Genomic DNA, 14968 nt, shown 5'->3' on the forward strand with positions numbered 1-14968 from the left:
AGAAGTAGATGTGAGAGCTAACTTTAGGAAAAAATATACCTAGTATGTCATAATGAAAGGATTTAGAATATCAAGACTGAAAAGACAATTCTGTGTGCCTAGCTTGAGGGGTTAGCCGTAGGCTGCTAGCATAATTTCTCTCAATATCTATCCTTAGGCTTCAAGCTACAATGCTGACTTTAATTAAGAAAAAAAATTAAGCCAACTCGTAAGTGTCTAACACAACACAGCGTGCCTTCCCTGATTCCTAGATCCATATTTAGTGAGTAATAGGCTGGACTGTTCCTGCCAACAGAATCTGCCTGCCAGTGCAGGAGACACAGGCTCAATCCTTAGGCTGCGAAGATCCCCTGGAAGAGGAAATGGCAACCCACTCCAGTATTCTTGCCTGGAAAATTCCATGGACAGAGGAGCCTGGCAGGCTACAGTCCACGGTGTGGCAAAGAGTCAGATACGACTGACCAACTGAGTACAGACGTGCACACACACAGACTGGTATTCCAGATGAGAAGTACTGCTTTTTAATTTGTTAGGCTAACATACGCAGATTTTCCATAGCAAAAAATACACGTAAGTAAGTATAAAAAATAAAGATCTAACCTTATCCATGCTGAATAAGGCTTGGTACTGAGGAATAACAGCATTACGTGGCTCGGTTAGTATTTGTACAAGTGTTTTCTCATCTAGGCTATGCAAAGGAACTACCACAGGCAACCGTCCCACAAACTCAGGAATCATGCCAAACTCAATGAGATCTCTGGCTTCCACATGACGTAATAAACGATCTTTTTCTTCAATGTCTTGGTGAGTATTTGATTCTCCACTTCGATTGGCAAGGTCAGCAGCAGCTGCAGCCCTTCTACCTTTTCCCAGATTAGATGGTGTTCCAAATCCAAGATACTGCCAAAGAAAACACAGGTATTACAAATAACAGAATGAAGCTGCATTGTGTTCAGCATTCTGCATGCATTTCTCACATGATCTCTGCAACAGAAGAAAGTATTATCATTTATATTTTACAATGAATAAAAAAGGCTTAAAGAGGTTAAGTATCTTGACCAAGCGCTCATTTCTTCTAGTGGTTAACAACCAGGATTCAAACTTAGGTCTATCTGCCTTCAGAACTGAGAACCCAACAAACTCTCAGAAGAATGAATTCTAGTAAAAATAGGTAAGAACTGTGAAGGGAAGTCCCTTAGAACTCAGATTACGATATTGCAGGACACTTCCCAGACCTCTAGACTAGTATAACTTCCAAAATGTGCAAGAAAGTAGAGATAGTAATTATTTTGTAACCAAAGTCAGTTCTGTAATACTAACAGGAGTAGGGCCTATGGAACAAGCAGCCTTACAAGCAAATTATCCACAAGTGTCTTAAGTCATTGCTAAGCATTCTATTAAAATCATAATTTGAGGTTGCATACTATCAGATTATATGATGAGTTAGAACACTGTATGAGTTAGATTTTATAAAAGAGCATGTAAGGATGACATCAAACAAAAATGGTAACGTTGTTGCAAAAGGTTGTGTATCTACAATGTACGGACCTTGCTTTACTCAGTATAAAGAACTATACTCCAGGTAACTTTCACAGTTTGGTTTTGACATGTCATACAACTTTCGTCAAAAGTACAAGAGAAGTACATGATATATGAGAAAAGTCTAAGTTAATTAATTCTAAATATTCTGTGTATGTGGATAGTGACTCTCTCAGAAAGCAAAATGCTTTGCATTCAATAATATAAACATTAAAAAATTTTCTTTAGGATGTACCTTTCTTTTTAAAAAATTTTTAATTGAAGGATAATTGCTTTACAGGATTCTGTTGGTTTCTACCAAACATCAACATGAATCAGTCATAGGTTTACCCATGTCCCCTCCCACTTGAACATCCTTCCCACCTCCCTCCCCACACCACCAGGTTTTTACCGAGCCCTAGTACGAGCCCCTGAATCGCACAGCAAATTCCTACTGGCCGTCTATTTTCCAGTGGTAATATATGTGTGCATGTCACCCTCTGCATACAGCCCACCCTCTCCTTCCTCCCGCTGCAGCAGTGTCCATACGCCTGTCCTCAGCGTTTGTGTCTCCACTTCTGCTCTGCAGGCGTGCCATTGTTCAGGCGCCACGTCATGGCCAACTCTTTACAACCCCGTGGACTACAGCATGCCAGGCTTCCCTGTCCTTCACCATCTCCTGGAATTTGCCCAAGTTCATGTCCACTGAGTCAGTGATTCATCTTATCCTCTGTCACTCTTTTCTCCTTCTACCTTCCATCTTTCCCAATGTCAGGGTCTTTTCCAATGAGTCTGCTGTTCGCATCAGGCGGCCCAAATACTGGAGCTTCAGCTTCAGCATTAGTCCTTCCAACAAATATTCAGGGTTGATTTCCTTTAGGATTGACTGGCTTGATCTCCTTACAGTCCAAAGGACTCTCAAGAGTCTTCTCCAGCACCATAATTTGAAGGCATCAATTCATTGGCACTCAGCCTTCTTTATGGCCCAACTCCAACATCGGTACATGACTACTGAAAAAATCATAGCTTTGACTACACAGAACTTGTTGGCAAAGTGATGTTTCTGCTTTTTAATATGCTGTCTAGGTTGGTCAAGCTTTTCTTCCAAGGAGCAAGCATCCTTTAATTTCATGGCTACAGTCACCATTCGCAGTGATTTTGGAGCCCGAGAAAATAAACTTTGTCGCCACTGTTTCCCCATCTATTTGCCATGAAGTGATGAGACCGGATACCATGATCTTAGTTTTTTTAATACTGAGTTTTAAGCCAGCTTTTTCACTTTCCTCCTTCACTCACATCAAGAGGTTCTTTAGTTCCTCTTTAGTTCCTCTTCACTTTCTGCCATTAGAGTAGTATCATCCAACATATCTGAGGTTATTAATATCTTGATTCCAGCTTATTAACTCATCCAGCCCGGCATTTCGCATGATATGCTCTTCGTGTAAGTTAAATAAACAGGGTGACAATAAACAGCATTGTCATACTCCTTTCTCAATCCTGAACCAGTCAGTTGTTCCATACAAGGTTCTAACTGTTGCATACAGGTTTCTGAGAAGGCAGGTAAGATGGTTCGGTATACCCATCTCTTCAAGAGTTTTCCAGTTTTTATGATCCACACAGTCAAAGGCTTTAGCGCAGTCAATGAAACAGAGGTAAAATGCTTTTCTGGAATTCCCTTGCTTTTATGATCCAGTGAATGTTGGCAATTTGACCTCTGGTTTCTCTGTCTTTTCTAAATCCAGCTTGAAGATCTAAATATGCTCTCAGTTCACATAATGCTGAAGCCCAGCATGCAGGATTTTGAGCATGACCTTACTAGCATGGGAGATGCGTGCAATTGTCTGGTGGTTTAACATTCTTTAGTACTACCTTTCTTGGGAACTGGGATGAGGATGGACCTTTTCCAGTCCTGTGGCCACTGATGAGTTTTCCAAATGTGCTGACATATTGAGTGCAGAACTTTGAGAGTACCATCTTTTAGGATTTTAAATAGCTCTGCTGGAATTTCATCACCTCCACTAGCTTTGCTGGCAGCAGTGCTTTGTAAGGCCCACTTGACTATACACTCCAGGATATCTGGCTCTGAGTGAGTGACCACAGCAACACCATCATGGTTATCTGGGTCATTAAGATCTTTTTTGTACAGTTCTTCTGTGTATTCTTTCCATCTCTTCTTGAACTCTTCTGCTTCTATTAGATCTTTACCTGTTTCTATCCTTTATTGTGCCTATCTTTGGATGAAATGTTCCTTTGATATTTCCAATTTTCTTAAATTTCTTAAATTTTCTTATCTCTAGTCTTTCCCCTTCAGCTATTTTTCCTCTATTTCTTTGCATTGTTCCTTGAAGAAGGCCTCCTGTCTCTCCTTGGTATTTTCTGGAACTCTGCATTTAGTTCGATGTACCTTTCCCTTTCTCCCTTGCTTTTTGCATCTCTTCTTTCTTCATCTATTTGTAAAGCCTCCTTAGACAACCACTTAGCTTTCTTTTTCTTTGGGATGGTTTTGTTCACTGTCTCCTGAACAGTATCACCAAGCTCTGTCCACAGTTCCGCAGCCACTCTAGTTTACTAGATCTAATCCCTTGAATCTATGCGTCACCTCCACTGTTATTCATAGGAGATTTAAGTTGTACCTGACTGGCCTATTGGTTTTCCCCTCTTTCTTTAGGTTAAGCTTGAATTTTGCAGAGAAGCTAATAATCTGAGCCACAGTCAGCTCCAAGTCTTGTTTTTGCTAACTGTATACAGCTTCTCCATCTTCAGTAACAGAGAATGTAATCAATCTGATTTTGGTATTGACCATTTGGTGATGTCCATATGTAAGGTTTATATATATTATAAAGCATTATTATAAAACACTGGGGAAATAAACCTGAAGACAGTCCTTATCCTAACTTAAAGGTGTTTATTTATAATGAGAACACATAAAAATATATATTAAAAAAAAATTTATTTTGTATTGGGGTATAGCCAATTTTCAATGTTGTGATAGTTTAAGGGCAACAGCAAAGGGAGTCGGCCATACATATACATCTATCCATTCTCCCCCAAGCTCCCCTCACATCCAGGCTGGCACATAACACTGAGCAGAGTTCTGTGTGCTCTATAGTAGGGTCTTGTTGGTTATCCATTTTAAACATAGCAGTGTGTACATGTCCATCCAGATGACCCGCAGATTGACACCACCCTTATGGCAGAAAGTGAAGAACTAAAGAGCCTCTTGATGAAAGTGAAAGAGGAGAGTGAAAAAGCTAGCTTAAAACTCAACAATCCAAAAACAAAGATCATGGCAACCAGTGCCATCACTTCATGGCAAATAGATGGAGAAACAATGCAAACAGTGAGAGACTTTATTTTTCTTGGTCTCTAAATCACTGCAGATGGTGACTGCAGCCATGACACTAAAAGACACTTGCTCCTTGGAAGAAAAGCTATGAGCCACCTAGACAGCACATTAAAAAGCAAAGACTACTTTGCCGACAAAGGTCCATCTAGTCAAAGCTATGGTTTTTCCAGTAGTCATGTATGGATGTGAGAGTTGGACTATACAGAAAGCTGAGCGCTAAAGAATTGATGCTTTTGAACTGTGGTGTTGGAGAAGACTCTTGAGAGTCCCTTGGACTATAAGGAGATCAAACCAGTCAATCCTAAAGGAAATCAGTCCTGAATATTCATTGGAAGGACTGATGCTGAAGCTGAAACTCTAATACTTTGGCCACCTGATCCAAAGAACTCACTCACTGGAAAAGACCCTGATGCTGGGAAAGATTGAAGGCAAAAGGAGACAGGGATGACAGATGATGGCATGGTTGGATGGTATCACTGGCTCGATGGACATGAGTTTGAGCAAGCTCCGGGAGTTGATGACGGACAGGGAAGTCTGGCATGCTTCAGTCCATGGGGTCACAAAGAGTCAGACACAACTGAGCAACTGAACTGAACACGTCCATCCCAAACTCCCTAACTATTCCTTACCCCCATCTTCCCCTCCGGTTCGTTCTGAGTCTGAGAACACATGAAGATATTAAAGCATCATGTGCAGGAAACCTCAGCAGTGGAAAGGAAGAAAAGAGGCACAATCTGGGGAGGGAGGGTAGGAGGTGACCAAGAAAGTCCTCACAGAGGAATTGACTCATCATTTAACAGAATCTTAAAGAATGAACACATATCTGCCAACTGAACTGAGGTAGGGGAAAACATGAGCAAAGGCAATAGGAGTAAAACTTAGGACTGCAAGCAGTTTCATATGGTCAGGATATAGGTATATTATTTAATACTGTAAGCCTGGCTTTCAATGAGGTTTGATAAAAACAATAGCCAAATGGAAGTGTTTAATCCTTCATAAAATCACTGTTGTAGACTTTCATGTCCCTGTCTGCTTTTCATAAAAATCTATCTTTTAGAATCTTTGCCTTTCATGAAGAGATTATACCCTTCCTCTTTCAGAGAATAAAAACTAGCTCATGATTTCTCCCTAATTTCATTAAGAAGTTCAAAGATAAACAAACAGTGACTTAATTTCCACTAACTTGAAATGATGTAAACCTTCTATCCATTTCTGATCTCTTTACTAATGTTACTTTTAACTGTTCTTTTCTACATGTTTCTAGTTTTAATTTTATTTCCAAGTATAAATTATAAATAAATATAAGAACACGGTCCTTGCTTTTGGTTACAGAATTTCGAATATAAAGTTCTATCTCCCACCCTCCCCCATCTCTTTCATACCCACACATGTGCATGCACACATGAAGAAATAATTTCTTCTAATTTTTTTAGGCTAATTTGTGCAGAATTTCAAAAGCAAGAAAAATACAAATTGATTAATATTTAAAATAAAAATCTAACCTTATCCATGCTGAATAAGGTCTGATGCTGAGAAGTAACAGCACTACATGGCTCAGCTGGTAGCCTTACAAGAGGTTTCTCATCTAGGCTATGCAAAGGAATGACCACAGGCAACTGTTCCATTAGCAGAGCTATTTTTTTTTTACTACTACTAAACTGCTACTTTAGTAGCTACTAATACCAAACTAAAAAACTCAAGTAAACTGCTACTAAACATGTAAGGCCAAGAAGGCAGAGCAGGCAATATACAAGAGAGGTGAAATATGATACGTTCATTTAGGTATTATAGAAACCTAAACATATGATATAAAAGGTATCATTTGTGGCTATTATGTAAAACACAAAAGCATGGAAAATAGGCATGTTTTGGGGGTTCTTGCCACTATGCTGATATTATGTTTTATCATAAGTAGGTACTGGGCATGAACCTTGAGGCTATGAAAAAATAAATTCCCGCTAAAATCAAGGCTTATAAGAATGTTTAAGAAATATCTATAAACTAGGTGAGATCACAACCCTCCCTCAACCTCCAAACTCCTTTCCTCCACTTGTGATTGTCAGCAGTGATCTATGAAGACTCTATGGGCAGAGGCAATGGAAACAAGCTCTTTATTGGGAAAGAGAAATGAGTAGAAATTTTACTGATTTCGCAGTTACCTCAAATAATAAAAAAACTCAGATGAATATAAAATCAAAATCATCAAGTCACACTTTAAAAATGCCGATATAAAGATGATATTTAGAAATCTTCCAAATCACTACTCTGAAATTTAAAAAATAACTAGGAATATATTTCTGGTATACTCTAAGAACACCTAACTGGCAGAAAGCAGATACAAGATTAGAAACTGAGGGTCTATCCTCTAACTTCAAATGCTCTCCTAGTAACCATTCAGAAAAACTTACCTTTTCATTTTTCCTCCTGCTGATGATTCTGTCCAAACCATTGAAAGCACCAGATGCAACAAACAGAATGTTTGTTGTATCCACTTGTACTGTTTCTCCACGTAGCTTACGGGAATTCTTTTCTGGAACATTGACTATCGTGCCTTCCAATAGTTTTAATAAGCCCTAAATAAAGAAAAAATGATTTATGGCATCATCTTTTAAGTGTATTATTATACTTTAGATAATGGGATTCAATGGGAAAAATAATATGTGGGTATGGTCAATGAACATAACTGAAGAACACCTCCACATTCCTAAAACTAACATGAAAATCTAACATACTATCATATTTAATTATTCATAAATTTATTTGGAATAGTATAGGACTCCTGATGCATTTAGAAAACAATCAACTTCAGAGGTTGTTTCTGATGGTAAAGACATAATTCTAACATAAAGACAGAAATAGGACTCTATAAAATGCTATTTAACCACATGGGAACATTCAAAATTTGAAAATATTTGAAGCCTTGTCTTTATACTAAAATTCTACTCTACTTCTAGTGTTAAACTTTGAGAACAGTTGTATTTTGAAATGTCTTTACAAAAAAAACATTATCCAGCACATTTTATATGTGTGATTGGACCTCTCTATGTCCTGGTCAAAAAACAAAAGCAATTTTCCTTACCCTGTAGTTTATGTCATAATTAGTTACCAAAAAAGTCAGGTTAATCAACAGATCATTATGACTTTAATTATGACTCTACAAGGAATAGAGCATTATTTTATCTTCTAACTAAGTGAAACAAATAAAATACATGTACATAGTTCATTTATGCCTAGTTAGAACTTTCTTCAAGCATCCTTTACAAATGTTTAACTGGGTCTTTGTGGAATACGCCAACAAAAATTAAATTTCATTTACTTCTTTAAAATATCTTTAATTTCCTAACAAAGGTAATTTAGGTATTTAAAATCGCCAACAGGTTTCTCTTAGGATCTGAACTAAATAGTCTGGGGAGTTCAGAGTGGGAGAAATAAAACAATCTAATTGAATGTGAAACCAAACGTACAATATTTGGGAGGCTGATGTATTCCCTTCCTTTTAGTGGGCTTGAACAAAATATTCAACTGCTTACTTGCTGAACGCCTTCTCCACCTACATCCCGTAACTGATGAATGCCTGGCACACTGCCAATCTTATCTACTTCATCCAGAAAGACAATTCCTATAATTTAAGGAGGATTCTATTTATAATATGAAAAAGATATATACAAGACAACCTAAGCTTTAAAAGGCTAGGTAGCTAGAGAGCAAGGTATTTAATCTTTAACACAACATATGCAATAGTTTAATATAATAAAAATATACTGCCAACTTTTCCACACATCATTTTGTGTAAACATTTTATAATTTATTCTTACATCATTTGGGTAAAAATAACACTTGGGTAAGATGACCAATTCTCTATGACTATTATAGTTAGCTACCCCACTAATGTTTTCAGGTTCTTTATTCTAAGAAGCAGAGATAGAGGTACAGGGTGAAAGCAAAAGGCTGGTACTAGCTAAACTTCAGCTTATTTTTTCCATCTATATTCTTATCCTAAAAGAATTTAGACAAGAAGCTGTCAAGCTCTTCGTGTGAACAAGGAGAGAGGATACAGAAGGAAAGGAGAAATGTAGCATCTAGAACACTCCCTAGGTAGATAAGTTAATATGTTGCTATATACATCTTGCACTCTCTTGCACTTGTCTTTTTCCCCTCCCCCAACTCATTTCAGCATCAGGAATCTGGAGGAAAGTTAGAACAGAATAGAATAAATAATTTGGCCTGTTTTCACTCTAGTAATATTGCCAACTTATGACAATAAGACAAAGCAAACTTTGTGGCCCTTAGTCAGTATGCTAGAAAACTTAAACATAGCTACTTTTATATAGTTATTGAATTTGACTCTTTGACTCAAAACAAAAAATATATTATCTCTTGCTATTAGACTGCTTCCTCAACAGACTGTATCTGAGGACAGACAAACTTGCTGAAACATACCTTGTTGTGCTTTTTCTACATTATAATTGGCATCTTGGAGCAGCTTGGCAATCACAGATTCAATATCTTCACCTACATATCCAGCCTGAGTCAAAGTGGTACAGTCACAGATAGCAAAAGGGACATCAAGGCATTTAGCTAGAGTTTGTGCCAGAAGAGTTTTACCTATAAACAGAAACAGTAACAACGGGCCTTAGGTTTTCTTCTTAAGAGTGAGAATCCCCCAGTCACAAGACACAGGTTACAGAGTCATTTATATTCTATTTTCTTAAATGAGTGGCAAACTTTTAAGTAAGTTTTTTACCTGACCCAGTTGGTCCAAGCAGCAAAATATTACTCTTTTCAAGTTTGATGTCATCGTGGGAAGAATCCAATACTTCACCTCCTCGTTTTTCCTGAGGTATTTGTTGATTTACCTGTTGCTGCACTGATGCTCCTAAAGCATTCCCATGTGGACTAATTCCAGCAATCTGAAGCAACTCTGAAAAAATGCCAAAGGTATTAGAGCTTCATTTGCTTTCACTTGAAAAAAATGCCCAATAAAACCTTACATCTAAAACCAATTACTTATTTAGAAAAAAATAATATTGACATTTTTTTGTCTTACCTAAAAGGGAAGGAAGCCTCAAATTATCTAATGACAAATATGTAATACATGATGATTATTCATAGAACCTCAAGCAAAGGAAAGTATTCTTTTTACCTTCCTTATTTATATAAACTTATATGAAGAATATCCTTTTACTGAAAAGAAGGCAGTATAACAGAAGAAGAACAGTGTCAGGAGTCAGAAAGCTTCAGAAATTTGGTCCTTTCTTTGCCTCTGAGGAACTATATGATCCTGAGGTATATCATCATACACACTTTGTGTTTCTGTGCCCTAATCTATAAAATGGCTAACACCTTTTCTATCAATGTTAAACACATAACTGGAGGTTTAAGAACAAAATGCAATTGATTTGGAGGCACTCTGAAAGACAAAGGTATATGTACATGTATTTGTACAAATGCAAAGAAACAGTGCTGTAGTGCTGTAGAGAAAGGGTAAAACACTGAACTGAGGAATAGAAAGCTTGGGTTCCAGTCTCAGCTCTATCACAGGAATACAGCAAGTCACTTGGCTTTACTGAGCCTGCTTCCTTAGGGAATTACACTACAATCTCTCCCACACTTAAAAATGATGCTGTGAGTCTACCAGAGAAACCAAGCATGGTAAGACTCATTATCCCTGGCCCTACCTGAATTTCTGATTTTACAGGATCTCAATTGGATCACTGCATTTCCTTTAGCAGACATACAAAAATTATATGGGAATTATAGTGCTGGTGAACTAAGACTTTATCAGCTGGATCCCTTTTTTAAAAAATCTTATTCTCACCCTCTCAGCTGAAGGAAAGAATCCCAATACTCTTTTGAACTAGCTAGATTTGTAAATATCCACATTGCTCCTGGCTCTCAGCATTTAAGGTACCTGGGCTCATATCATATGTCTATATTTTCTAGATTTAGTTGTAGCTTGTTTCTAAGAATATCAGTATTTTCCAATGCTTTATTATTTTAAGCAAACCAACAGACAGATGTTCAGCAAACATACTACTTAAATCCTGTTCCATCTGGCTGTCATTTTCAAACTATCTTTACATCACATCCTTTGGTAAAGGGTTATTCTCTTCACCAAAAATAATAGGCATTAAGTAAATATTTGAATTTAATTAAACTGTACCATTTGAGAGTTAATGGTCAGTGAATAATTCACAATGATATGCCTCATTGCAATTCACATTAGGTTAAAAAAAAGGCAGTCTTCAGTTAGCTAGCTGTCCCCTACCAAACAAAAACAAAAAGAAAAACTTTTTTTTTTATTTCAGCAAAATCTAGTTAGGAATTGTTACAGTATAAGGAGGTGCTTGGCTGAAGAACAGGTCTGCCCAGTGGGGAAAAGATGATTTAGGTAACTTGAACAAAATTGTAAGAAGCATTTTACCTACAGTGGAATCACATGACATATATTCAACTTTATGATTTAAGTTTTTTAAAAAAGAGGAATCATTTAAATAGTACAGAACAAATGATGTTTGTCATTACATTTATGAAAATATGCCCCAGCGTAAACTGGAGAAAACACTTCTGTTCTTTCAGTTAAGTCTCTGTGCACATCTCTTATTGCCTAAGCAGCCCTTTACAATGAGGACTATTGAGTAAGCAGGCTAGAATAATTAGTTGTATGGAGCAATAGGGTATAACATAGCCCTCGTACGCAAGCCAACTAGTTCACCTGGTATTTAACATCAGAAAAATTTATGTTCCAATGATGAGGGGAAGAAACCATCAGTCTTAAAATGTTAGAGACACATGTTGATCTCTAACATCTGATTTCCAAAGAAATTTCCAAGAATATTTTAATTATATATGACTCTGGCCCAATGTCCTAACATTAGAACCTAATACCCCACCTAGGAGAAGACTAAATTATACATGAAAGTAAATTCTACATAAGCTCTAAAAATATTAATTTCTAAGCCAATCAATATATGTAATTACAAATTACTTTGCTTACGTCCTTAAATACTATTACTTGTTAACATTTGTATTAAATCACTGATACTTTACTAATTCATACTAGTTTCACCAGCCATCTGCCCAAAATTATGAATATATAGTGACAGCATATTTTATTACATGTAATACATTTTATGCCAGAGTTGCTGAACTCATTATGTTCTCATGGTTCATCCTGAATATACAGTACAATATTCTGATGTTCAAATATTAGATGTATAATATTGTTTGGTTCAAAGGCAAATGTAAACTTATCAAACTTTTAAGTGAAAAATGTTCACACTGGTTTATCTATTATTTTTTGTCTTTTGTGACAACATGAATCTTCTTATGGTAACTTTGGAACCTTCACCCTTTCTTTGTGTAGCAGCTATCTCCACCTCCAAAGAAATGAGTGCAAGACATCAGAATGGCCACTATCATTGGTTTATGAGGTCATTCCATACCCTCCATCAGACCCCCTGATGCTTTTAGGGGCAGTCTAGAGCTCTCAATAGTGAGCTGGAGGTTATGCATAATTTGTAAGCCTACACTAAGTTTCATAAACACCAAAAAATAAAGTAGCTTCTGGCAAAGAGCAGCTGAAAGATAATACACCTCCCTTAAAATCTGTCACTTACAGGCAGATCAACTTTTATTCTTTTTTTTAAGGAAAAAAAAAAAGGATACAACATTCAAGGTACAAATTTTAAAAAATACAACTTCTGTTAATACGCAGATCTAGATTTATAGAGGAAAACTACATATAATACTTATTTCTTTATAAGAAATATCACAAAAGATAAAATCAAGTATCTAAAACAACCCAACATCTATTAACTACACAAATTAGCTATAAAACTGTTTCAAAGTTATATATGCCATGTATAACAAACAGGTTTAGATACTATACGATGCCTTTCTTAGTAATACACAAACAAGTACATATCTATCACAACTAGTGCTGACAAACTTCACTGAGGTAAATCTACAAAGGAAGAATGATTACAGAGGAGGACCTGAAGAGAGGTCACTTACTTGTAAATCTGTACTCATCCTCCCGTCTTCTTATTTCTAACTCTAAGAAAGAGGATGAAAATGGCAACATGAAAATATTATATATTTGCTTAATTTAGGGGAACAAACAAGGAGTATTCCACTTCTTGCCCTCTTCCAAATATAAAGAATATGTTCATTAATGTTTTTTCGGCTTTCTATAAATTATGAAAGAATTTATATGCTACCTCTTTTCTGTATTAAAAAAAAACAAACCCAAACATGCTTAATGATGGCTGTATAGTTGCTAATATTCACATTTATCAAATACAAAGTTGCTATCTATTTTAAGAAAAGAAATGTAGTAATTTAGGTCTTCAATAAGAATTTAAATCCCTCATTATAAAGACCATATAACCATTTGCTTTTCCAGCACCTAGAAGAGTTTAACTATTAATTTGTTGACTGAAGGAATCAGAAAAAATTATTTTTCTCTATGACCAAACAACAATATTTGGACCTTATAAGTCATAAAGGTTCCAGGTCCTTCATCAGTTAGTATGATTTATACTTTCTAAAAAAGTAATTGATCCTACTATGTAAATATTTTGCAGTAAGTTCAAACAGTGAACAAGTGTCTTCATTAAGGCAATAAATTATATATTAGTGCCTACTAAAAGTAATTTAATACTGAAAGTACTTAGCAAAACTCCATAAAATTATAACATAGCTAAAAGAATGTAAACAATAGATATCTGTAGAACTCCAAAATTACAGCTCCCTAGCCAAAAAAAAAGAAACCCTTATTTACATTTTACTGTATTCATAGTTTTTTAAATAAAATCATTCTGTTAATATAACATATACATTGTCCATAGTAAGTTGACATTACACAGTATATTGGTCATTAGAATCGATCATTAATAGGAATTATACTTTGAATCACTTACAAATTTGCCCTGAACCTTGCACTGTGTATTGGAGGCCAAAACGGAAAGAGTGCTGAATATGTTCTGTAAGAGGTACCATTTCCATATATCTCTGACTTAGAAAAATTAAATTCTGTGTCCTGAACCCAAAAGAGAAGAACTCAAGAGTTGTATACAGAACACTGCAATGATCTAGTCAACAGGAACTACCTGTGGTGAAGTCTAAAACTCAAAAATGATGTCTCAATTTGTACACGAGAACCTAAGCACATATACCTGAAAATAAAGTTTTAAGAAATAATACTTAATAAGTTAACAGACTGGTATTTTCTACTCACACTTATTAACTCTTTTTTAAATGCTGGAAATGAACTGGAATGACTTCATGAACCACTAACGGGAAGCAAACTGTATTTTGAAAAATGCCGTACTGTACTAAAAGTATTTTAAGACAAAAGCAAAGAGTTGCAAATAAGGATTACCTCTAAGCACAGTAATCTCTATTTTGGTCAATTATCAAAACACTAACCTCTAGGTGTTAATGATGTCTGCTTCTCAACTTCTGCCTGCTGTCTCAGATTAGCTGGGATATTATTATATATTCTCTTGTAATGATTGTATACAGCAACTGAAAGCACCTTCTTGGCAAACGATTGGCCAACAACGTACTTGTCGAGGTAGTTATAAATCTGAAAAATGGTTAGAAATGAACAATTTACTGTGAGTCATCACAATATACACACGTTAGAGTTAAATACCAAGCACTTTTTGGCTGCACCACATGCACAAAGAACTTTGCCTACCACGGATGGAACCTGTGTCCCCTGCAGTGGAAGTGTGGAGTTAACCATGCTGAACTCACTTGCTTACAGTTTTAAATTTGAACAAAGACTCTCATTCAAAACAAAATGCCAAGGGCATGACACATTATGCAGCAATAATTTCAGAGGCCCCAAATCTTAAAGATACAACACACCATTCATTTGTTCTCTAGCTTAAAAAAGTATTCCTATACTTTTCCAGTGCTATGCCAGTTTCTGTTCTATAAACAATGCCAATGATCCTAATTTTTGAAAGTTTAATATTAAAGTCAATTACAATACCTATACTTGCTACCATGGGTCTAAAGCTGTTATCATTAATGAAATCAATTAAAAAAAATTTACACCTCTTTCAATCATATGAATAATATTCTTCACAA

The 14968-nt window shown here is 36.1% G+C and overlaps 1 protein-coding gene across 3 annotated transcripts in view; it reads right to left on the reverse strand.

Annotated features, from left to right (window-relative positions):
- The window catches only part of CLPX (caseinolytic mitochondrial matrix peptidase chaperone subunit X), a 36705-nt gene that overhangs the window by 6173 nt on the left and 15564 nt on the right, over positions 1 to 14968 (reverse strand). For 2 of the 3 annotated variants that reach the window (XM_061430091.1, XM_061430092.1), the window contains exons 5-11: positions 14297 to 14456; positions 12881 to 12922; positions 9609 to 9785; positions 9305 to 9469; positions 8395 to 8483; positions 7273 to 7437; positions 601 to 900 (exon numbers count right to left, since the gene is read on the reverse strand). In XM_061430091.1, the coding sequence (XP_061286075.1) occupies positions 601 to 900; positions 7273 to 7437; positions 8395 to 8483; positions 9305 to 9469; positions 9609 to 9785; positions 12881 to 12922; positions 14297 to 14456 (1098 nt within the window). The remainder of the gene's footprint in view (positions 1 to 600; positions 901 to 7272; positions 7438 to 8394; positions 8484 to 9304; positions 9470 to 9608; positions 9786 to 12880; positions 12923 to 14296; positions 14457 to 14968) is intronic. The other variant, XM_061430093.1, reaches the window with a different exon arrangement.

The sequence above is a fragment of the Bos javanicus genome, chromosome 10 (assembly GCF_032452875.1).
Source record: "Bos javanicus breed banteng chromosome 10, ARS-OSU_banteng_1.0, whole genome shotgun sequence".
Taxonomy (NCBI): Eukaryota; Metazoa; Chordata; class Mammalia; order Artiodactyla; family Bovidae; genus Bos; species Bos javanicus.